The following is a 24,032-nucleotide window of genomic DNA, read 5'->3' as shown; positions in this document are numbered from 1 at the left end:
AACCAAGTTTTAGATTTATGAAAGTGGAAGTAATAATGCACAAGAAGACAACATGAAGCACGGCGTTAAATGAGTATTTATTAATGAGCTAAGTATTATGATTAAATCATTGACAATATCATCATAGGTAGCGTGTGTTAACTTTTATTTTAATTTCCCTTTTGTTTTGAAAAATTAGAAGTTGCTTTAATAATTAGCTCTCATAAAAATATTATGATTTTTAGACTTTTGTTGATCAGAAAAATAAAATACTCTTCTTTTTATTATGTTCGATCTGAGTTTTTTAAAGCGAAGAAAAAAGTTTAAAAGTTTAACTCAAACATTAGTTTAATATTGATAAAAAAAAACGTTAGTTTAAAATATGAAATGCCTCTAACTTTAAATGTTTAAGTGATTAATTGGAAACAGCAATCAGGCTTAACTTCCACGTCTCCACATATGAATGTTTGGGACATTGGATACACAAATTTTGAAATGCTAAAATTGCAATATATGAATCAAAATTCGATTTTTAAATCAAAATGCATCTGTAAGCGTCCAGTAATTATCTTTTACAATAATTAAGAATATAAAAATTATCAATTAATACATTTAGAAATAACAGGTAAAAATAAATAAATATTAAGTTACGAATTTGTACGAATCACAGATGAAAAGTTACATGGTAGGTAATGAAGTTTTACTCGTGACCCGATATTCATGGTAGTGTATTTTGGTTTTGTTGAAACAATTATTGTTGCCTTTCATATCAGCTTTTTGGGATAAAATGGCAAGGCTGTGTGTATAAAAATGGAAGTATTATTTTGTAATTTTAAAATTTCAATGTATTAAATTTTTATATAAAAACTAGTAACATTTGTCAATTTATGAACCAACTCAATCTTAAATGCTGTCCCTTTTCAGAGGACAAAAATAGTTAATTAAAGGAAAGTTTGTAATGCATAGATGATTGCAAATAGATTATAAGATGAATCCAAGACAATAATATTTCTTTTATCACCGTTTAGTAATAACGATAATAGAAAAAAAAAATAAAAAAATCTTAAAGGTAGATGGTCAAAAGCACCCTCTCTTTGTGTTAAAGCTTGTGCAACCGCAAATCAAGAACATTTTATTTCTTTTAGTTTTCTTTTCTGCTAACAAAGCAGAAAGTTGAAGCAGCATGCAGAGGACATCGTAAACTCTGCCATGGATGCTTCTTTTTGTCTGATCAACTGATTACTTGAACTCTTGTTTAAGGATATATCATATATATAATATATATGTGCATTCTTTCGTATTAACTAACCAGTGTTATGTCATGTGATGGAAATTAAAGAAAAAGAAACAAAATTCACTGAACAAAACACAGCAATAAATTGTCACCTATTACTCCCTGCAACGAAATCATTGCATAGGAATGAGAATGCACGAAGAACCCGTGCCGCGAATTGAATTCACCACCCCAATTTGAAATTGGATGGGAAGGGAACAAGTAACATTAATATTTTTGGCTTAGGTGTGCCCGTATTATTAATGTATGTAATTATTAATCATACGGTACAGTGTATAGTATAGTGCAGCATACTGATCTTAATTTATGGTATCCTTGGGATGCATGTGAAGCAATATTACCTTTGCAGGTGTGTGGGTTAGCCACTCACTTTGGTCCACACCCGCGCCCACCTGACAAATACGAAATATCGTATATACATACTTTGGAAAAAGTGAAACTACAACCATTACTACGACTCAATGATGTCATCTTAATCATGATTCTTAGAAATGCTCATGCTCTAGCTCTAGGATTTGATTTTCAATTGAACCTGTTTTGATGAAACATTCGTGCATGACAATCTGATATTGTTTCATAATGTAACAAGTTTATTACTTCGAGTGAAAACTATGATATGGTCCATCTTACATGCTCGTGTTTGCATTGCATAATTATCTCTTCGTAAATCCCACTTCATTGCATTTTTGCAAAGGCACGAATGCACTATCATGTACCTCACTTTTCAAACTTTATACATCAGTCAATAAAGGCTTATCCCCCCATCTTTCTTTCTCAAAGTAGTCTGACTACTTGTCACGTATCCATTTCATTATCTTGATCCTGTGGACCCTCAAACGGTCATTTTTCCTTTTCCCTATTAAGTTAATAATTATGCATGAATCACAAGAGCAAGAAAACAAATTCAAGCCCGAATGCCATGATATGGGTTGATTACGACCGAATTGGATGTATGCATATGCTGGCATATGTATGTCAAACCAGGTCTTGTTTCTCGTTTGATGCCATTGTGTCATTTGTGATTCTACAGAATTCCCTTTGAATTGTTGCTTATTGCTGTTCATGTAAGGCAATAATTCTAATCATTCTAGTGTGTCTAACTGAGTATCAGCAAGTACATTAATAAATTCTTTTTTTTTTTTTTTTCATTTCTCTCCTTTTTATCTGCAAGATCTTGTCGCGTACACTTTTGGTCACAATTCTGGTAGCAACCCAGCATAAATTGCAGTCATACAGAGAGGCAAACATATAGGAAGACTCGAAGCTCCATCACTTGCTCCATAACATTCTTCTCCCCAGACCTTCAAAAAGTACCATCAGCTATCCTCCAACGACCTACCTTTATGGTGTCTACTTGTTTGCATGAAGGAAAACACAACCCACAAAGAATTGGGATAGAAAAAAAGACAAAAACTTTGAAATAAGTAAAAGAAAAGAAAAGCTAGACAGATAAAATTACTGATTACTATACCAGTTTAATCAGTGATTCGAGTTTAAAAACTCACTAGGAGTTTATCCTTATAATCACGTCATTTTCATTTGCAATACTTAAATTTCAAATTTTGCTTAAGGAGAATGCGTAGTAACTAACAGTCAGACTCAAACAAGTTATGTTAAAACTTAAAGAAAAGTCTTGTTGTTTATAGTAATCAAACAAAATTTGACTAGGGTTAATTCTGATAAACGTTGGTAGCAGGATATTGAAGTGGATTATGTATGGAGCCCACTTATTAGGATGCCATAAAAGGAAAGGAGCAGGAAAGTCGAAATGAGAGTGGACTTATTTAATTTAACTTTTTTTAGAGATATGAGAGGGAGCCAGGATTAATGGTGTAAGATCTGAAGTGGGGTTTGTTGTTGAGTTCTACATAGAAACCTGCCACTCACACTATGAGTCTCAGCAATATTGATAATGATTTGACAGATTGTGTTAGATTTAACGACATGAAATGGTGAGAAGATAACTGCAAACGACGAGGACGCAGAAACAACCAACTTTAACATCTCTGAGAGGCAGCAGAGTAGTCAGACTTCCATTCCTTTAATAATTTGGTGCATACACTGAACAAAGCGTGGCCAATCTGTCAACCGTGCAATGTGATGAATGAAAATAAAGAAGAAGAAGAAGAAGAAGAGGAATAGCAGAAGTGAAATTGAGAAGCATATAAAATATTGGGAAGCATGAATTTCAGTGAAAAGTGGAGGAAGTGTAGAAGGACACGTACGGATGCATATAGCGGGAAAACAGCAGTGGCAATCTTATGCGATCTTCATTTGTTGTTGTCTGGGACATGTCATAATGGGCACGCCAGCTTCTGCTCATGGGTTCCAAACCAAACTAATACTATATCTATTTTTATTTCCTCTTTTTATGCATGTGAGTTTCAGTTTAAACCTATAAAAAGGATTATGGATCATACAATAAACTATATAATTTGGGTTTAAAAATGTTTCTTAAAACTCACAAATAAATAAAAATTAAATTAATTCTACAAATTAATTTATACATATTTTGCTTTTGTCTGTCTGTAAATAGATGGCATATATATAATATGCATCCACTTAACCATAAACGAATGCATATCATGCCTTCAGGACATACTTTATTATTTTTCATATGATAACTCCACTTATATCTTCAAGTATATAATCAATTATAAGTATCTCTTCTCACATTATTAATAAATGTAATTAACGGATTCCAACCATTATAATCGAATCAAATTTTTCTCATTCAATCTCAGTCTAAAGATTTAATTGACCCATAACCTAATATCATGTTAAAAAATAATTTAGTCTTAATTCAATTTTGGTTTAAACCCTCTCTTCGTCCTAATATTTGTGTGAAAATCTCAGTTCGGTCCTCAAGTTTTAAACTGTCTCAATTGGGTCATAATTTTTGTAAAAATGCATACATTTTACCCCAACCGTTAACTGATCTCAAACGGCGTTAAGTTTAGCTGACGTGGTATGCTGACGTGTTGGCTTGATCCCTTCTTGGTCCTCGTATTTGTGTGAAAATCTCAGTTCGGACCTCAAGTTTTGAACTGTCTCAATTGGGTCATAATTTTTGTAAAAATGCACACATTTTACCCCAATCGCTAACTGATCTCACTGTGCAACAATTATCTTCTGTTATCAGTGGAATAAATAGCTTAAAGGTTGGTGATAAACCTATAGGCTACCAAGTTGGTTCATTTGCAGAAAAGGCTGTGAAACTGATTGCACTGGTTACGCGAGTTTTCCGGTGACTTTATTTTTTGAGTACGCGAGTTTTCCGGTGACTTTATTTTTTGAGCCGACGAAATAATCTGTGTAAAATCCATGATTCTCAGAGAGATGAGTAAAATCCCTAATTCAAATAAACTAAATAATAGGCATTGTGCCACGTGAAACACTGTTTATTTTAAAAAATAATTCATATAATTAAATAATACATGTCAGCATGTCCTCTAGCTACCACGTCAGCTAAACTTAACGTCGTTTGAGATCAGTTAGCGATTGGGGTAAAATGTGTGCATTTTTACAAAAATTATGACCCAATTGAGACAGTTCAAAACTTGAGGTCCGAACTGAGATTTTCACACAAATACGAGGACCAAGAAGGGATCAAGCCAACACGTCAGCATACCACGTCAGCTAAACTTAACGCCGTTTGAGACCAATTAACGGTTGGGGTAAAATGTGTGCATTTTTACAAAAATTATGACCCAATTGAGACAGTTGAAAACTTGAGGACCGAATTGAGATTTTCACACAAATATTAGGACCAATGGAGGGTTTACAAAACTCATTAGTAAAATGAGATTTATACATACTCATTCCCATATTATAAATTTACTTTATTCATAATTGATATAAAACATTCAATTATACACAAATTAATTATATTAAACACATTTAATTGTTGTCCTAATTCATACACACTCTATAATACATGGATAGAAGGTAAAATGATCGCTGTTCCCATTATGTTTTGATTGCAGAATGGACGAAATGTGTTATTCTTTGAATTAAAAGATGAATAGTATGATTTGAGTAGATTTTAAATGAAAATTTGTATATAATACGATAGGTATGATAAATTAAAAAATATTTTAATAAATAAAACTAAATAATTATTATTTTACCTTTAATATAAATATGGTATAACTTTAAATGTAAATAATGAAAATTAAATTCAAATTCATATTACTTAATACAATGAAGTAATAATTCTTTTAACACAAGTTCTCTCTCAATCATTTTCTTTTTTACAAATATGAAACTGAAAGACTTTATCAATTTAGTATCACCCATACCTTTGGTACAAACTAATACTATTTAACTAAACAAGAAAAGCCTAGGAAAATGTTTTCATTTATGAGGTGGCAATATTAATGATGATAATCTCTCCGAAGCCTACTTCCTCAATTTGGATTGGTAGAAATAAATAAAATAGAAAAAAACTACATCAGTTCTATAATTTAATCCCTACATTTCTTTAGAATATTTTGTCATCCCAAAACTATCTTTCTTTGGTAGTGGTAAAAAGTAATTGTCATCAAATTAATTAATTATATATTATTCAAAGAAATAAGTTAATTTTATTACACTTTACTACTTTTACATTTTTTTTTGTTTCTTTTTAAGTGTTGTTGTTTCTTAAAAGAAAAATACAACAATTTTTTTTAATAAAAAAAGTTATGAATTTTATATTGATTTTTTTAATTTTTACATCACATTAAATAGGAACTTTTTTTCATTATTTACGGTTCTTTTATGTTGTAATCTTATCCAAGATTTTCAGTAGCAATTTAAGGATGAATATGAGTGAGTATTTGACATACAAGACAAACTTATTATGAAGGTGGAATGTGTTTAGGATTTAGGATTTTTTTTAAGAGTGAACTAGTATTGATTTATAAATGATGAAATAAGTTGACAATTCTAATTATTTCAAAAAGAATATACAATACTAATGTAACATGAGTGAGAGTAATAGATAAAAGATTGACATTATTTTTTATTCAAAATTTTAAGACAATAAATTTTTAGATCATTATTTATATATAATATTTAACTTTTTTATTTTTATTTAATACAAGACCCAAATTTATATCACTTCACTTCACTTAAATATAAATGAACTTAAGAGACATGGCCTGATAAGCATTATAAATTCATTTACAACTCCAATAAAAATGTAAAGGTGTGTTCATATATATAGAAGATACAACGATTGTTCTTGTTATATGCAACAAGTTTTTTGCGACCTTGAGCATTGTTACCGCTATAATATCATTGTTATTCCTATTGTACTTTTTGTGATATATTTTAACACATTAACTTTTTATTATGACAATAAATTATTAACATACTATTTTGCAATTTTGGCTTTCGTAAGCTTTATTTAGATAATGATTTTAATATTAATTATGTTGTTGATTGTGTTGAATTTGGAAACGTCTAAGCAATGGTCTTGATATTAATTGTACCTGCCAATTTTTCATTGTTTGAGCTATCACATCCATTATTAATTGTTTTAAAAACTCAACCATATATATTTTTGTATTTTGACATGATATTTTGAGCAAGATTTAATGGTATAATGGCTTCAATTTTCTCTTTTCCTACTTTAATTTAACTTTTCAGGTCTTGTTGTAAGCAATACTTATAAGTCTGGTTGTAACAATACTTATAACTTATCCTGCAACAGCTTCCTTTTTCCTCCATCTAAATTGTTTCCTTAATCCCTTGATGATTAGTTAGATTACTGCTTGTCTTTGTTTTCTTCTCAAAATTTATAAGTATCACTTTTTTTTTTTTTTATATTACCACGTGTCATATCACAAAATCGGACAAGTTTGTGTTGAGATACGGTGACTTTGATACTTTTTATGATAGATTAGAAGTACATAACCTTAGTTGCAGCATGAAGCACGAAACTTGGTTTTATTGAACTTTGTTTAGACTTTAAAAAAAAATCCAAGGTTACTATCTATTTATTTAGTCTTTGTTCTCTAATTATGTTTTAATGTTGTTTTATGAACAACAATGGTGAAATTGGATAAATTTGTGTCGAGATACCGTGACTTTAATGATGTTTGTGATAGATTAGAAGGATATAAACTTGATTGTATAAAGAAACTTTCGTTTTAGGAAAGGAAAATGTATTTTTAATAATTTTTTTTGAAATTCTTTTTAGAGTTGTTTATGTGATGATGATTAGTTTGTTTCAAATATATAAATTAATAAAATAATGATATACTATTACTCAAAAGTTGTTAAAAATATTATAGTCTTTTGGAAGCAATTCGGTTTAGGTTGTAAAAGAAATTCCTAAGACTTAGTGCCTATTTATCTTTACTCGTGAATTATGTTCCAAATAACTCAACATTTTCGAATTAAACATCATTTCTTACCCTTTTCCGAATGTACACTGATGACAACTATTCCTTGTAAACATTCAATTCATTTACAACAAATGAACCAAAAAGAAGTCCAATAACAACAAAATAAAAAAATTTAGAATTTTTTTATGACGAAGAAAATGAAGTTGAGATTATGTATTTTACTTCTATATGTCTTCTTGGACTTCATTAAAAAATCCCCAAACACAAAACAAGGAAAAAAAAAAACAACAAAGATGAAATCATGTTTTTTACCCTGAAATTGTAACAGAGAAAGCTAGATTTTCTATCCAAAGCGTTTGAAAATGAAGCCTAAGAAACTCGCCCATCACAACCAACTTATTTTTGAATGACCGCAAAACACAAAGAAAACAGAAGGAAGAATGATAGAATGTTGGATTTCAAAGGTGGACAACAACCACAGAAAGAAAGCAACGAGATACAAGTCCCGACTGAAAAGAAAGATTTGGAACAAAGCTCGTCCACCTACGTTGCTCGAAAACAAAACTCAAAAACTTGAAACGAAGATGCATCACGTCATTAAAATTTTGCATTTTCCAATTTTTATTTCAGCACAATAATAATTAAATAATAAATCAATAAAAAAAATTACACGTAAAAATGTTACAAAAAAATAAAACTGTTAAGATATGGTTTCAAGGTTTATGGTAATTAAATTATGTTGTCCATACAAAACGACTACGTTTCAAGTTGGAGTTTTTTTTTTTTTTTTTTACTTTCCGCTGAGGCACGTAACGACATGTCGTTTTGATGTTTTCAACATCATTTCTGTCGCTGCAGCAGAGTAGCACTGCACGTACTCTTCAGCGGTAAAATTGAAGAAAAACGCTTGTTTGATGAAATAATGAAATTCGTAATTGCGAAGAGTCCCGTTAATCTTCTCAACTCTCACAGTTCGCTTGTTCCCTTTGGTGTTCCTTCCGTTGAGCGCACTTTTCTTCACAGTTCGAGGGAGAAATGGACGCGTGGCTCCAAGCCCCTCATGTTTTCGTTTTCTTCCTTGAGAGCTCGGTGCGCTTCTTCTTCTTGTTCCTCGAATATGTACGGAGGTTGGGACGATCTCGGCAGTTCAGACGCGCCTGGTGAGTCCTACGCCTTGCGCAATTTTCTCGTTTCTGTTGGAATCGATGATAGGAAGAACGTTTTCGTGTTCTTCTTGGGCCTCGTTTGTGCGATGGCGATTTCTAGGGTTAAGGTTTCTTCTATTGTCGTTCTTCCTGCTTCCGCGTTGGTTTTTGCTGTTGGTTTCACGGTAGGGTTTCTCCGAAACGGAGCGTTCGGCGAAGTGAGGGCGAGTGGGAGTAAGAGGAGGGAAAAGCAGGACAATTCGAATTCTAAGCTGTCTTCAGAAAAATTGCGGAGTTTGGTGGAATTTTTTGACGAGCTTGATCTTGTGGTCAATAACTTGAAGAGTGAAATAGTAAGTGCTATTAGGAATAATAAGATTCGGGTGGATGATTTCTATGGCTATCTTGTAGTTACAGATAAGATTAAAATTTCACTTAAGAATGCTAGGAGTGTACTTGGGGATTTGATTGACAATGAAGAGAACTCTGGTGGTGTTTTGGTTGAGAACCATAAGAGTGGTAAAAGAAAGAAACAAGTTGGAGAAGGTGGGTACCAGATGTTGCAGGCTTTTAGCAGTTTGTTTGGGGAAAATTTGTTTAGTTCCAATTCGACCAAAGTCAGGGAAAATGTTAAGCAAGAGGCAGTGCATAGAACATTGGATCAAACTAGAGGAAATGATACAGTGCCTGTTGTAGAAGACAGGGCTTTGAACTTTGTTGATGAACATAAGGGAAATCGTGAGTTGGATTTGGATCCTACTCAAAGCTCGTCTACTAACTCTGTTTTGGATATGAAAAAAAGTGAAAGAATAAGAACTACTCCCGAGGGAGACACATTTGGCTTAGGGGACATACGGAGAAGCAAAAATAAATTCTTTGACGATAAAGAGCATAGTTACCGGAACAAAGGAATGAGGTTCACAAATAATCGCAGCTTCTCTTTGAAGATGGATTCCAGCATAACAGACATGTGGGAATCCCATGACAATCTGCTTGACTCTGAGAGCTTTAAAGTCAGAACGAAACGCATGGAAAGTGAGTCCTCTTTTACGCGTGAGCAGCTTTTCAACCAAGATCAAAAGACTTTCAGGTCTTCTCGTGACTTGAGGGAGGATGGTTCGGACAGGTCTCAATATAAAGATGATACAGTGAATTACGATGATCGTCACCACCATGCAGATGATTTGTCTGCACACGAGAACAAATTCAATACCACTTCATCTCCAAAGATTTCAGATGATATGATGTTCGATAGGTATCTTGATGAAGCAACAGATCTTTTAAAACAAGCAAAAGAGTTTATAAAAGTTAGGCAGGATGAAGAGCAAGCTGAAATCATGCTTTACAGGTCTGCAAACATACTATCCAAAGCTGTGGGCTTGAAGCCCATGAGTTTGTTGGCTGTAGGCCAGTTAGGAAACACTTACCTTCTTCATGGAGAATTAAAGTTGAAGATTACTCGTGAATTGAGAAGTCTTCTTTCTGGCAGCATCCAACCATATTCTGGAAAACATAGTAAATTATTGAAGGGACTGAGGAATAAAATCACTAGCGAAGAAGATATTGCATCTTTTCTTATTGATGTTTGTGAAGAGTGTGAAGAGCTACTAGTTCAGGCAGGCAGAAAGTATAGGCTGGCGTTGTCAATTGATGCTAATGATGTGAGGGCCCTGTATAATTGGGGTCTTGCTCTTTCTTTCCGAGGCCAATTGATAGCAGACATTGGTCCGGTATGTATTATTCTTGACATCATTAAATTATCTTTTCAGTTCCTGAATTTGTTAGGGTGTTTTTGTTGCTCATTAGAATACATGTTAGAGTGCTGCTAAATTGATTCTCAAATTGGTAATTTGTTTAACTTAATACTAAAGCTTTTGTGACTTTAATTTTTCCTTGACATGAATTCTTCTTCCATTTTGCTAATGCATACCTTTGCTGTAAGTTCTGTTTCCAAATCAAATTTAATTTATCTTCAAACATCACAGGGTGCTGCATTTGAGGCCGAAAGAGTATTCCTGGCTGCAATTGACAAGTTCGATGCTATGCTGTTAAAAGGCAATGTTTATGCGCCAGATGGTACTATGTCCATTAATTTCTGAACTTACCATTTTGTGATTTTCACGCATATGTGCAACTAGAGAATACTCTGTTCACAGATTCTTCATAAATTATATAGCCTTCTATGGACTGTTAAGGTCAAAAGCATGAATCTAGCTCAATAATAATTTCATAAAATATGTTGGAAAAACAGCATTAAGAATAGGAAATTATATTTTTATGACATACACATGCACTACAGCCTGAGATACGCAACAGTTTAAAACAGACTCCACGCTAATTGCTTGATATGTTTGATGACATTGTGTCATGGAAATTTTTAAAATTGAAAAAGTTATCTCCGGGATACCAACACTTCTCCTGCATTGATCTCATCAATTTTTCCCTTTCATTTATCTTTTTTTAAATGTTTCGAAGGTCCTCTTGTTATTGAAAAGAAGTTTTGCTAACCTGTTGAGTTGCAGCTTTGTTTAGATGGGGCGTCGCATTGCAGCAGCGATCTCGATTAAGGCCAGGAAGTAGTAAAGAGAAGGTGAAGTTACTACAGCAGGCTAAAAGGCTATATGAGGATGCTCTACATATGGACACCAATAACATGCAAGTGAAAGATGCCTTATCCTCGTGTGTCACAGAGCTTAATTATCGAGAGTTTTAGCCAATTCACGAAAGAGTTGCCCAGAAGAATAATTTTGCTTTCAATCCTTGTTTCCAATTATTTTATATCTGCCTGACTTGGATCCACCACCAGATACAGGTATATTTGCATAAGTGTCATTGAACACAAAATGCTATGGTTCCAGGGTCGTCGTCGTCTCTGTATTGACTCTCCCTAGAACCAGATAAAGATAACACGCATAGTAACAGTTATAATAAGGATAGAATGTAATCATTTTATTTATGCACAATCTTGGACATACAGGGTTCACTAATTGTTTTTGATTATCAATCTTCTCAAAACATGGTGATAGCATGATTTGAAAGGCTCCACCAGTTTTATTTCACAAGGCTACAACGTGATGCTCCTACTGCTTCGTTACCAAGATTAATATTTCAAGGAAAATGCTAAATTTCATTATCAGGAAATGCACTGCCTGTTTGAATGTTTATTAGTTAGTATTTAAAATTCATTAATAGTATCTTAAAATAGACTATATATATGTATAGGATTATAAGAGACAATGTCATAATTGAGACTTAAAATCGAATAGTAAAAGATATTCAATAGTATATTTAAGTATTTGGCATTTCACTTAATTACTAGATTTTAAGAATGACTCTAAATTATAAATGAACTTGATTATTCTTTTCATTTGTATTTGGTCATACTTTTATTTTTTTTCATCTCTGTCGTTATTTTCCCTATAAATATTTTAAGCCCGATTCTTGTAAGGAGTGAATTGTGATTAGAATTATTTAGTTTTAGAATTAAGTTTGCAAGTAAAATATCTTGTTTGGAAAGTTTTTCAGTTAAACTGTTTTTTTCTTTTAAAAATGAGTAAGTATTGAAGACTTACTGGACTTAATCAAGTTTGGAATAGTTTAGATACTACATATGAAGTCATAGATTGTTGTAAAAGAATATGGATAAATCTTTGAAGATATGGGTAGATTTGAATTTTTTTTCTTTCATGTCAAGATTGTTTGTACTCTTACAAGTAAAATAAATAAATAATGATATCTATAAATTGTTTATCTTTACCCTCTAGATGATAAGTATTAAGGGTGATATTTGTGATTAATTATACAATCAAGGTTATGTATCATGGAAAGGGGCTTTGATAAAAATTCATCCAATATCCATTAAATATTAGAAATAGCTAAAGATTTCAAAGATTATTTTGTTTATTTATTATTCATTTATCGTCTTCCTTGTATTATTTGCTGAAAGAACATCAGTATTGGATGACATATTTATTAAGATAACAAGACAAAAAGAATATTTTTAAAATTGAGAATACATGGAAAGAAAAACATTTCAAAGGAGATAACAAGAAAAAAAAAACCTTTAATATTGTAGAATTACTCAAATCTTTATATAAACAAGTAATATTAATATTTCTCGTACTAATATTAAACACTATAAAGAGATTTTTCTGAGATATATTGGACATATCAATACCACTGAACTTAACTAACGCTGTTCACTTAAGTTGATTCCTGTTCACGTATTATTGCAAACGAAGAATAGAAGAGAAAGTCATGTTCACTTGAAGCAAAATGTGCGAAAAGAATAAAAGCGAACTGTGAGATTCAGTACTTTTCAGTCATTCGCTGAGAAGGTAAGATTTGAAGGGATTGGAATTCAAAAGTGTGATGTGCCCTTTTACTTTTTGCTAATTCCACTTTCAATTTTGTTATTTTTTACCTTGCAGGATTGGAGATGAAGAAGATAAACTTGATGGCTGGAGGAGATAAAGAAGAAAGTGGTTGATAAAGAAGACGAGTCTGCGAAGCTGGAGAAGACGAAGAAGGTGAAACCATATTCGATTACCAGATGCCGTATTCAGTTACAGGCATGTGAAGAAAAACATTGGGAAACTGTATTCGGTTTCCATCCCAGCGTACTCGGTTCCCGCATGGTTTATTCGGGTAGGAGCGCCTGTGTTGGGGGACGCTGTAGCGTGGATCCGGTTCCAGAGGGCGTTGTGCCGCAGAGATTCCCTGCTCTGCTTTGTGGTGTTTTCGTTTCTCCTCCGAGATCCCAGCTCCCACCACGGTGTTTGCACCACTCAACTCAAAATTCCAGAATATTCATCTCTGGCTTTCTGTTGTTAGGATTTATCCATGGCCACCGTTATTTGCAACCCTCTGTTCATTCCCTCCTCCTCTCACCACCACAATCTCTCAACCGCAATAACAACATCGTATTGCTCACCCTCTGTTTCCCTCACACTTCATTAAGACACTCTTCTCTCCAATTTAAATCCCGATTCGCCGTTTCCTGCTCCCAATCGGAACCTTACTCCCGGCGGCGTCCTCCGTACATCCCAAACCACATTCCGGACCCTTCTTATGTCCGAATTTTTTACACCACTCTCCGTGACGGTGAGCAGTCACCGGGAGCTTCCCCGCCGCATCCAAGGACGACTTCGAAGCCGTCAAGATGATCGCACAAGATGTTGGAAACGTCGTCGACGACAACGGTTACGTTCTAAAAAAATATTAAATTTAAAAATAATTTCATTTTACTAAATTATAATTTTTTTATATTTTTAAAATCAATTTTAATAATTAATGTTATCTTTTACTTTTTATAAATATGTTAAAAATTAAATATAAATTAATAATTTTCATTTTATATTATTTTAATGATCAGAAATATTTTTGATAATATTTCATTTCTATTAATTAAATAAAATTTTAAACCTATCACATTAATTACATTTTACACTAATTTTTATATATTTTATTTTCAAATTCATTTTTAATTATTTTCAAATCCATTCAAATAAACACTAATAATAAATAAATCCACTCAAATAAACACTAATAAAAATAATAAAAAAGAGGTATTCTTGACCAACCAAATGTACACAAACTTTATTCCTATACTCTTTTATCATCTCTTTAATACATTTATTTTTCATTATTTTTTCAGGCGATGAATCGAACTTGGCTCAGAAACTTTGAATACTTTCACAGATTAAATTGTTAATATAATAATACTTTTACTTATTTGCTTATTTTGTATAATATGATAAAATAAATTAATTTTTATATTGAATCATTTTCAATTTTGATCTTGTATTATTTAGGAGTAGTTATAATAAAATGAAAAATTATATTTTAACACTAACTTTTTAACATTATTTTGACACTGCACATGTGTCAAAATATGGTTGAACGATTTCGAATTAAAAAAAATACTTTGATTTTTCTCTTTTAAATACATCTTGTCTCAGCTTTTTTTAATTTGAAATCGTTTAACCATTGATATGTGTGCAATGTAAAAATAATGTAAAAAATTGGTATTAAAATATATTTTCCTAATAAAATCTAAACTGTTTTTTATTTTAAAATGATGTTTGGCTGAACTAATGATGAGACAAAAACTTTAAGACAACTATTAATGATATGTATAAAACAATATAATTTGACACACATTAATTTCTTATAGAGTAATAATAGCTTGACAAGCCCATGTGTCACGAACATTCTTTTGACCGGTGACTTGGCATTAACTTTTAAATTGGTGTAATTGATTGTTTACCATTTCGGGGTAGATTCGTAAACTCCCAGATCTTTAGTAGTTTTCATTTGTTCGAATTGAAGGTTTTCTTTCTGTACTTCTTTTGGAGTTGTTACTTTTAGGTGAGTGTTTGTGGGGAAGGTTTTTTTTTATCGTGGTGATTGTGCATGTTTCCACTCTCCAGTGAAGGCTACCCATTACTTTGTTCTTCGTCTTTGCTTATTCATTATTTCATTGAAAGAAACACAAACCCTAAATTTAGGAAAAAGGGGATTTTTGGTACGGCGGCAAGGTCGCGATGAAGGATCAATTCCAGGTATGGGAGAGACTCATTTGAACTTGTTTAAGTTGTCTTAATATTTGATGAATCTATGAACCTATGTTTCTGTTAGGGTTGTGATAGCAAATTGAATGATAACATATTTGGGAGTCCAATTTTGTTTTGATCATAAGCATGGGCAATGCCAGGGCTGTGACCTGGTCCTTCACATTTCATGGTGTTATGATCTTCTGATGTAATCATTTAATGGCCAAAAACACCAGGACTTCCTCGGGGTGTAGTGGGTCGAAAGCATTTGTTGAGCCTGCACCTAAATCTTCCAATTTCGTAGATTTCTCATGGTGTGGTGAATCAAATTTTGTTTTAAATGGTGGAAGGTGCTTCAGTGCCTTTAAATTTATTTTCCTGGCATGTGGCAAAAGGGAACCATGGCAGGCAACTAGGGCTAGAAAAATGAACAAGTATTTTTGCAAGGTTGAAGAAAAAAAATGGTTCATGCTTGAAGAAAAAAAAATGAAAGACTTGTAAATTAGTGATCTGAAAAGGGAAAAGAGTCTAATTGTGAAGTTGCACTTACACAATTAAAAAACTGAGATTGTTTCATTTGATGAAGCTACTGCAATCTTATTTTCATCTGATGTTGGCTTAGTTACTAAATAAAAGTTTATAATGTCTTTCTCTCTTTGTAGGAGCTCTGTTCCTTTTTAATATCCCACCTTCGTCAAGTAAATGCTTATTAAGAGAAATTTTCTGTATGCAACATGTTGGATATGGCAAGAGAACAATGTGAAAGTCAATTCACGAAAAGATTTCGTACATTCTCCTAGCAGGTCATCTTTTAGCAATGTCTAACTGTACCAGTTAGATCAAGTATTATTTTTAGGGCACGCACAATGTGAAAGACAAATTGTTTTAAAATTTTAAAAATTAAAACTAGATTCAGATAAAATTAAAAAAAAAACTTGAAAATATAATTAAGAAAAATAAATAAATAAAATATCATCTGAATAATATTTTGGCAGAACATTTTTTTATAAATTTGGATGTCTGCAAAATATATTTTATATAGCTGCACCGTGGTTTCCCCCTCTAGCTACACACGACCCAGCTCTGCAAACTGAATCAGTTGGCGCCCCAGAGTGTATGCATTTTTGCTCATTAATTATTCATTCCCATTCATCCGCTTCACTCCTCCATAGGGTGAAGATTTGTGCTTCTGCTGTTTTTTTTTTTATTTTATTTTATTGTTGATGTTTATTTTGGATTCTGAATTGTGTTTCTTTTTAGGGATTGTGATTCTGTTGTTGGGGATTTTGTTTATTTGTGTTTGTGTTTTTTGAATTATAGATATTTTCCTTTTCGTGTTTGAGCAGACTCCGTTAAAGGAGTGGTGATGTGGGACTCGGTATCGCGTAGCTCCAGGACTTGAATCTCATCAACTACCTCCTACAATCTCAAAGATTCCATTTCTGTAGCAACTTATCTTTTCCAGGTAACTAAATCCCCTGATTTTTTTCTTACCTGATCAATTGTCCTTGGGTCTCATTTCCCCTAACTCTTATCTTTTTGGACTTTTTGCCCAGATACCTATTAGTTTTACTTTGATGTTCAATTGTGTTTAATTTATATATTATAAGCCCGAGTGCTTTCATCTGCTCTCTGTGTACTTCTTTTATGTATTTCTTGTGTGCATTTTTATTTGTTATGATGTTGTCTCAACACAGCTGTACTGGAAGTGTTTTTTCTTAGTTTGATCGATTTATTGTTACTTATTCATATATGCACGCATTATTATGTTCATCTAGTGGTTTATTTTATTTATGATTAAACTAGCTATGAGTCTGTGTGTATAGACTTTCTAATAAGGAGAGAAGAATAAGAAGAAAAAAAGAAATTCCTCTATAAACTAAAATAATTTGTGTCCAAGTTAAAAGTACAAAATATTTAGAGAAATTATATAAGAGAGTGTTTACAGATCAGCTTATGCATAAACTCATTTTAACTTAAAGGAGAAGCTAATTTCAATTTTCTTATTTTTCTCTCCTATAGGTGCACATGGACAAACTCTTCTAGACGGGGGCATGTGTATTACATCAACAAGGAATTAATTGTCTTGTTGGTTACTGTCTGCTCTTCTTGGAAGAGTAGTTTGTAATTCATGCCGAGTTGTGCTTTGACTGTATGTAATTTTTTACCATTGAGCTCACACTTTCACGCTACAGCATAAACAGTTATAGGATTTGGTGGAGTTTTCTGAGAACATGGATGACAACATGGACTTGCAAATCTCCCTGGATAAGCTACCAATCAAGCGGTTGGATTCCATTGAAGAAAATGGAATGGAACGATTCCCACCGTATGCTTCCTCTTGATTCTTACTCCTTTTAAAGAGAAAACTATTTGCTAATGATGGTGGCCTTTCAAATATTTACATTGGGCCCTATATTTTGTTTGCCTTTCTTCTTTGTAATTTCTCTCTTAATATGTGCTTGTCTATTTGTGTTTTTGCAGAGATGTGGACTACGATGAGAAGCGACTCTCCTTAATCAGGCGAATTGACTTTGCTTGGGCCATTGAGAAGGATGAGGAGAAGAAGAAGCAGAAGAAGAGCTCCAAGGAGACCTCAACACCATGGCAATGGCAGGGCATGGTAGAGAATTTGCAATTGGCACATCAGGAGCTCTCTGTCATCATTGATCTCATCAATACCGTGAGTTGTGCATGTTGTCTTTTGCATTGAATAACTGATATTTATATTAAGTTTAATTTTCTCCTGGGCTTCTGTTTGAAACAATGCAGTAAGCTTGAGGGTATTTGGTTTTTGACACTGGTGAGAGATTGCTTCTAATGGAACTTTCTGTAGAAGAAAAGGCCTATTTGTGGCTTATAGGAAAGTGTGTTAGTTTCATTCTTAAAGGAATGGAAAAGTGTGTTAGTTTCATTCTTATAGAAAAGTGTTTGAGAACTTCTATAATTTCAATTGGCAACGCTAGAGCAACTAATTTTCATTGTTTCATCACGAGACCTTATTTGGTCTTAATGGAATCACTTCTTTATAACCATCTTTTGTGAATTTTGGGTGGCATGTTTGTTTTGAATACTGATTAAGATTTTATTTTGGGGTCTTTTGGCATAGTTGTTTTTAGTGTGACTGTGTAAGTTAGGCAGAGGCTGACAATACAAATATGCTTTGTTCAAATTATTGTGCTTAGGTGGAAGCAAATGATGCAGTAACAGTGGCTAGCATGACAAGACCAAAACTGTTACCAAATGAAGCTTTGTCTGATCTGGCTGTATCTGCAGCCACCAAGCTGCAATGTTACCGTGTAAATGTTCTTCTATCTTTTTCTTGAAAGAAAAATTCTACATTTTTTAATGTTTATTTTTATTGATAATCATGTCAATATTAGTTCCTTTTTTTTACTGTAGCAAGCTTATTTGCTTAAATAAAAAGAATACAACTTAAGTCGTGGCTAGTTTTGGGTCTCTTAAAACTTGTATATGTGACAATTTGTTTAGCTTTCAATGTGGTATGTTATGAAATATTTGAACAAGCTTTCTACCATGTGCAGCAAGTTGGAAAATATTTCAAGCAATCTGCCAAGGCTTTCGAACAACAGGTTGCTCGGGAAGCTAGGTTTTATGGTGCCCTTATCAGGTGAATTCCAATTCTTAACTTTTCACTTTAATATTCATTTGTATGGGTTGATGTTTGTACGCATTTGAGAACATGTTTAGATACCAAATAACCCCGTTTTGTTTCTTCAAAATCTGGTTTTATGGATATATCCATTTAACCAATGAATTAAAGAAACCCTCCTTTTATTGTTTACTTAGCTTACATCATACCTATCACATGTCCTAACAAATGGACAGGTTGCAGCAAAATTGGAAGGTTAAACGGCAACGTCAGGCGGCTATTGTTCCAGGGAATGAAGGCTTCACCTTTGATCTCTTTGATAACTCATACGATCAAGCTTCTATTATCCGGTCATTGTCTATGTCCACTGTTCGAGTCAATCATGATGCCGCTGGAATGCTGGCAATAAATATGTCTCCTGATTTATGCCATTCTCTCCAATTTGGTTTTGTCGGTGCACAATCAGATGACATACTGACGAAATCCAAACAAAACAAATCTCGTTTCTCAGATGACCATAGTTTGGGTGAAACTGGCAAAGAGTACTCAACAGATGAAGAGTGTGTTAAGAAAACACATACACTCCTTCGTGAAGCACATGAAGCAATTTTCAATGAGCAGGTAATGAATTCTTTCATTATTATTATTGTTGCTTTGCTGTATCTAGGCTAGTTTGTCCTATATTCTTACTTTGACCATTTCCTGGTGGTGGTTTGTTGCTTTGGACTCTTATTCTTCTAGGTGTTTGATTTAGTGAATCGAGAAGCATTTACCACAGTTACGGGTGTTAGTGTGACTGGAATACGGGAAAACTATTTACAATTAAGCTTAGGTCAAGGAACCTCTGTGTACTTAGCACTTGTGTCCAATGGTCAAAAACACTCCACTATTGAAAATGAACTCACCAATAATGCAGAAAATTCAATGTTACCACTAGAATCGTCTGATGGAATGAAGCGCGAAGCCAAGCAGAATGCCCCGAAGAAAGGGCTGTTTTCTAATTCCATCTGCTATGAGATTTACATTCAGCAGATTTTTCATGAGCATATATTCGGAAAAGGTGGCGAAAAACCAATTTCCTCTGGGAATCGGTTGTCTGGGGTTCAGGCAAAGGAGACAAAGGATGGTGGATCCAATCTTCTTGGTCATTTTTTTATGTCTTTATCGCACAGGATCTTTTCAACTAAAGTTCTTGCGGAGCTGGAAAACGTGGTATTACTCTTTTCAAAATTAAATTTAGCTGGTTGAAAAATAGACATTTGCTAAGTCTTTGATACCTGCAGGTATCCAAGGTCCCATATCTGCAGCTAATTTCTAATCCCACGTGGCATTCTCGGGCTTCATCATGGAATCTGTACATGGAGGTTCCTCAGTCTATCCTTCGTGGTAGCCAAATTAAAACATCAGATTGTTTGGAGAAAAATGCTGTCAGGCGTCAGTTTTGGATTAAGGCGGTGGTAAATGACAATTGTATCAATGTTAAAGCGGAAGGTTCTCCAAATGTCGCAGGCCTGTTCAAGGGAAAAATTGAGGAAACCCACTCAATAAACAAATATAACTGCAACTTAGCTGATCTTCCAGTGATTATTCTGCAGCAGGTATGTAGCTGATTCACAATGGAGTCATACTTATAATAAAAGTTGTTTATTTCTGCAATTGAAACCATGCAGGTTGCGAGCCAAATTATTAACTGGTTATATCAGGAAGCTCTGATGGTTGGGATAAAAGCAAATCGAGACTTCTTATGCTTATCTTTTGAGCTAGAACAGGGTGAAACACTAGGCCTGGTTGCAAGTGTTGATCCGGAAGATAGTGAAGGGTGTATATCTTGGTGGTTGGTTATGGAAGACAGTTTTGCCGAGGAGCAAAAGCTTCATATGAACATCACAGATGGTGCATCTGAGTATAGGAAATTCCTAGGTCACTTGTCTCTTGATTTGTTATACGCAACACTCATCGACTTGGTAGGCTTGTGCAGTGGTGGCAGTGGCCAATGAAGTTGATACAAATGTTTTTCCTGCACTCTTCAAGTCTAAGAACTAGGAGAGGACTCATGCGCAACCATTGTATATGTTTGCCATTTTAACTTTATTCATGTACACTACACCTCAACTAATTTGCTGTTGTCATATTTTTATAGGGGGAAATAGCTATTTTGAGATTAAGAGAAAAATGTTCTTTTTTTATGTTTCAGTTTTTTTGTTTTGTTTTGTTTTGTTTTTTTTTTCAGTCTGCAACCATGAGCTTTTTTTTAACTCACCTCTCATTATACATTTGATTTTTCAGATTTTAATATGATGTCATAAGTGAAAATAGACTGAGCTATAAAATATTTTAAAGGAATACGGGAGTATAAAATTTTTCATTAGCTGTGAAAACAAAGTAAAGACAATGTTATTCTTGGGGTACTGTGACTCTGAAATATGATATAGGAGGAATACCACTACTTGATGATAGAGGTGTCCATGGATTAATTCACATCTAATCTAGATCTAAATAATTGGATTGAAATTAAATTTATATTTATTATTTATATTTAAATATTTTGATTGGATTTAAAACTCAAATCCATTTTTTTTAAAAGATAATAGTTTGGGTGTTTATATATCAGTTTGATATTTATTTTAAAATTAATAAATTTTTAAAAATCCATTTTAATTTAAAAAAAAAAAACAAAATTATTATGTGTTTTCTGAGAATATTATTTTTACAATGAAAATCTATTAAAATGTTCTATATTTTATAAACTGTGCAGTCATTCAAAATCTTATGTGCTTAATGGTACATGTTTTCTATAAAGTTGAGTAATGTATGGCATATCTTGAATATGAGTGTATGTTACTCCCTAATAAAAGAAAATGGTATACTTCTTAGAACTTTAATGTTGAAACATGAAGATTCAGATATGTCAATTATCGTATTTTAGTAAAAGAAATATAAATAAGTATAAAAATAATGTGGTGACCCACCTTTACTTAACTAGCTTAATTCCTTGCTCCATAACTTGGTTAATAATGTACAAATATTAGGAATAAGAGGACAGATTATTTTTATGGTTATGTTGAAATCACATGAGATTAGATTTCAGTTAAAAATGCTATGACTATTTCGAGGTCTTTGATTGACAGTGGGAAAAGTTGAAAAGTTACCGTGTTTTGTTGAGAGTCATAAGAGTGTTTGAGAAGAATGATATGGTAAAATCAATTCACAAATTAAATTTATTACGTGATTTATTTAAAATTAGAGTTTTTTAATTAGAGTTTTTTAAAATTGGAGAAAAACATAAATTAAGGTTCATATTAATTTCATAAAGGTCTTTAAATTGATAATTAGGGTTTATCATAATTTTAAAAAAACATAATTAGGAAAAAACATCATAAAAAAATTATAAATCTAATAACAAGTATCCCCATGTACACATAATTAAATTAGACTTTCTTGTATCAATACAGCTGATAAAATCTGAATCTATATAACCAATTACTTCAATGTGACTAGATTTCCTATAAGTAAGTATGTGATTATTTCTTTTCTTGTAAATATCTTAAAACTTTCTTTATAATTTTCCAATGATCCAATCTTGGATTACTCTGGTATTTACTAAGCACACCAACTACAAAACTTATATATAGCGTTATACATGTTTGAGCATACAACATATTTCCAACTACAAATGCATTTAAGATATTTTTCCTCTATTTCCATTTCAAATCATTCTTTAGATATTATGCGAGACTAAATTTGTCTCCTTTCTATATTGAAACGAGAGATGTTGAACATTTATCCATTCCTTCTATGTTCTTGTGATCTATAGTAGAATATTTCTATTCATATCATTATGTCTCACCCACATCTTTTTTTTTTCAAATTTATTAGAGGGACATATCAATTCATAATATTATACAGCAAAATACATAATAATTTATTCATAAGGTGGAACAAAACATATTTTAGCAGAAGGAGTGATTTCATGAAAAAGTGCGAAGTAGTCAATCATTATAGCATCCACCATGGAAGCTGAATTTGTGACATGCTTTAAGGTCACAATTCAGGCTAATTGACTGCAAAACTTTATTTCAGGACTTGGAGTAAAAAATAGTATTGCTAAACATTCCAAAAGTGCTAAGCATATGGAGTTGAAATACTTTGCCTTTAAAGAAAAAATTCAAAAATGTATAGAGTGTCAATAGAACATATTAGCACATATCTTATGATTGTTACTGTCCAAATTGTATATTTTTCATATAAAGAATATATACATTATGTCTACTAGTGAATGTTAAATGTTGAATGTTAATGTTATTAATGTTTAGATATTTTGAGCTCTTTAATGTATAAGTTTATGAAATTTGTGTTTTCTTCTTTATATATAAAGAAAACAAATTGTGTTATTGTTATTGCAAAATGACATTATATTTCAACCTATTACAGACATCTCATTTTAAGGTCATATTAAGGATACATGGATAATACAATAGTACATGAAAACGATCATGTTGATTGAATATGTGACTGTTATAACTCTTATTATTTCTATATTTTTAATTATGAATAATGATTGAACCAATTTATGTAAGGTCTTTAACGTGCATTATGTTTATATATTAAATCACATAATGTTATGACATCATATAAGCCAAATGAGAGAATGTTAGAATTAATTGACAAATTAATTTTATTATATGATTCATTGAAATATTATAATAGATTGAAATGTGATTTAGTCAAATATAAAAACCTATTAATTATTATGGAATGTTACTATAATAAAATAAAATAAAGATAAAATAAAAACTAATTTGATACATGATGGTTTATAAAAGAGATTAGATTTTTATTCCTGACATTAAAGTTCTTTCACAATAGTCCATACAAAACGTGGGAGAAGAAAATAAATTGGAAAAAAGAATCGGAGAACAGATAAATTAAAAAACACATACTTATTAAATCTCTCATATGAATCAAGGTCAGGATCATATTATGTTTTATTATGAGAATCTTAAATCCTAAAAGTACTAGAATAATTTTTTGAAATGAATTAAGAAGGTAGAAATCTATAAATTAACTTACACCAGATGCTACAGTCTTTTTAGTAGTTTGTCAGTGGAAAAT

General features: G+C 32.3%; 2 protein-coding genes across 5 annotated transcripts; both read left to right on the top strand.

Annotated features, from left to right (window-relative positions):
* The first annotated feature begins 8,462 nt into the window (after positions 1-8,462).
* LOC106769462 lies at positions 8,463-11,736 on the top strand. Its single transcript, XM_014655087.2, has 3 exons — positions 8,463-10,483; positions 10,739-10,829; positions 11,276-11,736. Exons 1-3 carry the CDS (start codon positions 8,531-8,533, stop codon positions 11,464-11,466), a joined length of 2,235 nt encoding a protein of 744 aa, XP_014510573.1. The 5' UTR covers positions 8,463-8,530; the 3' UTR covers positions 11,467-11,736.
* Positions 11,737-15,032: 3,296 nt separating this feature from the next.
* Positions 15,033-21,106, top strand: LOC106769198 (mediator of RNA polymerase II transcription subunit 17). Of its 4 annotated transcripts, XM_014654709.2 has the most exons (11): positions 15,033-15,316; positions 15,970-16,110; positions 16,654-16,772; positions 17,330-17,636; positions 17,792-17,990; positions 18,493-18,606; positions 18,853-18,938; positions 19,157-19,541; positions 19,662-20,132; positions 20,204-20,518; positions 20,591-21,106. In XM_014654709.2, the coding sequence occupies exons 4-11, from the start codon at positions 17,542-17,544 to the stop codon at positions 20,915-20,917; spliced, it is 1,992 nt and encodes a 663-aa protein (XP_014510195.1). In that variant the 5' UTR covers positions 15,033-15,316; positions 15,970-16,110; positions 16,654-16,772; positions 17,330-17,541; the 3' UTR covers positions 20,918-21,106. The 4 variants fall into 4 exon arrangements, with proteins under 4 accessions (XP_014510195.1, XP_022639492.1, XP_014510194.1 ...); XM_022783771.1 differs by lacking the exon at positions 15,970-16,110 and having other exon boundaries at positions 17,503-17,636; XM_014654708.2 differs by lacking the exon at positions 15,970-16,110.
* The last annotated feature ends 2,926 nt before the right edge of the window (positions 21,107-24,032 follow it).

Source organism: Vigna radiata, chromosome 7 (assembly GCF_000741045.1).
Source record: "Vigna radiata var. radiata cultivar VC1973A chromosome 7, Vradiata_ver6, whole genome shotgun sequence".
NCBI lineage: Eukaryota > Viridiplantae > Streptophyta > Magnoliopsida > Fabales > Fabaceae > Vigna > Vigna radiata.
The sequence above is the reverse complement of the archived record's forward strand: the minus strand, read 5'-3'. Positions and strand labels throughout refer to the sequence as shown.

What these genes read in the sequence shown, in the direction of transcription:
- LOC106769462 (XM_014655087.2), top strand. Translation starts at nt 8,531, where the DNA reads ATGAAATTCGTAATTGCGAAGAGTCCCGTTAATCTTCTCAACTCTCAC. An exon ending in TGATAGCAGACATTGGTCCG is followed by an intron (nt 10,484 to 10,738) that starts GTATGTATTATT and finishes CAAACATCACAG; the next exon opens with GGTGCTGCATTTGAGGCCGA. An exon ending in CAATGTTTATGCGCCAGATG is followed by an intron (nt 10,830 to 11,275) that starts GTACTATGTCCA and finishes GTTGAGTTGCAG; the next exon opens with CTTTGTTTAGATGGGGCGTC.
- LOC106769198 (XM_022783771.1), top strand. Translation starts at nt 17,542, where the DNA reads ATGGATGACAACATGGACTTGCAAATCTCCCTGGATAAGCTACCAATC. An exon ending in GGAATGGAACGATTCCCACC is followed by an intron (nt 17,637 to 17,791) that starts GTATGCTTCCTC and finishes GTGTTTTTGCAG; the next exon opens with AGATGTGGACTACGATGAGA. An exon ending in CAGTGATTATTCTGCAGCAG is followed by an intron (nt 20,519 to 20,590) that starts GTATGTAGCTGA and finishes GAAACCATGCAG; the next exon opens with GTTGCGAGCCAAATTATTAA.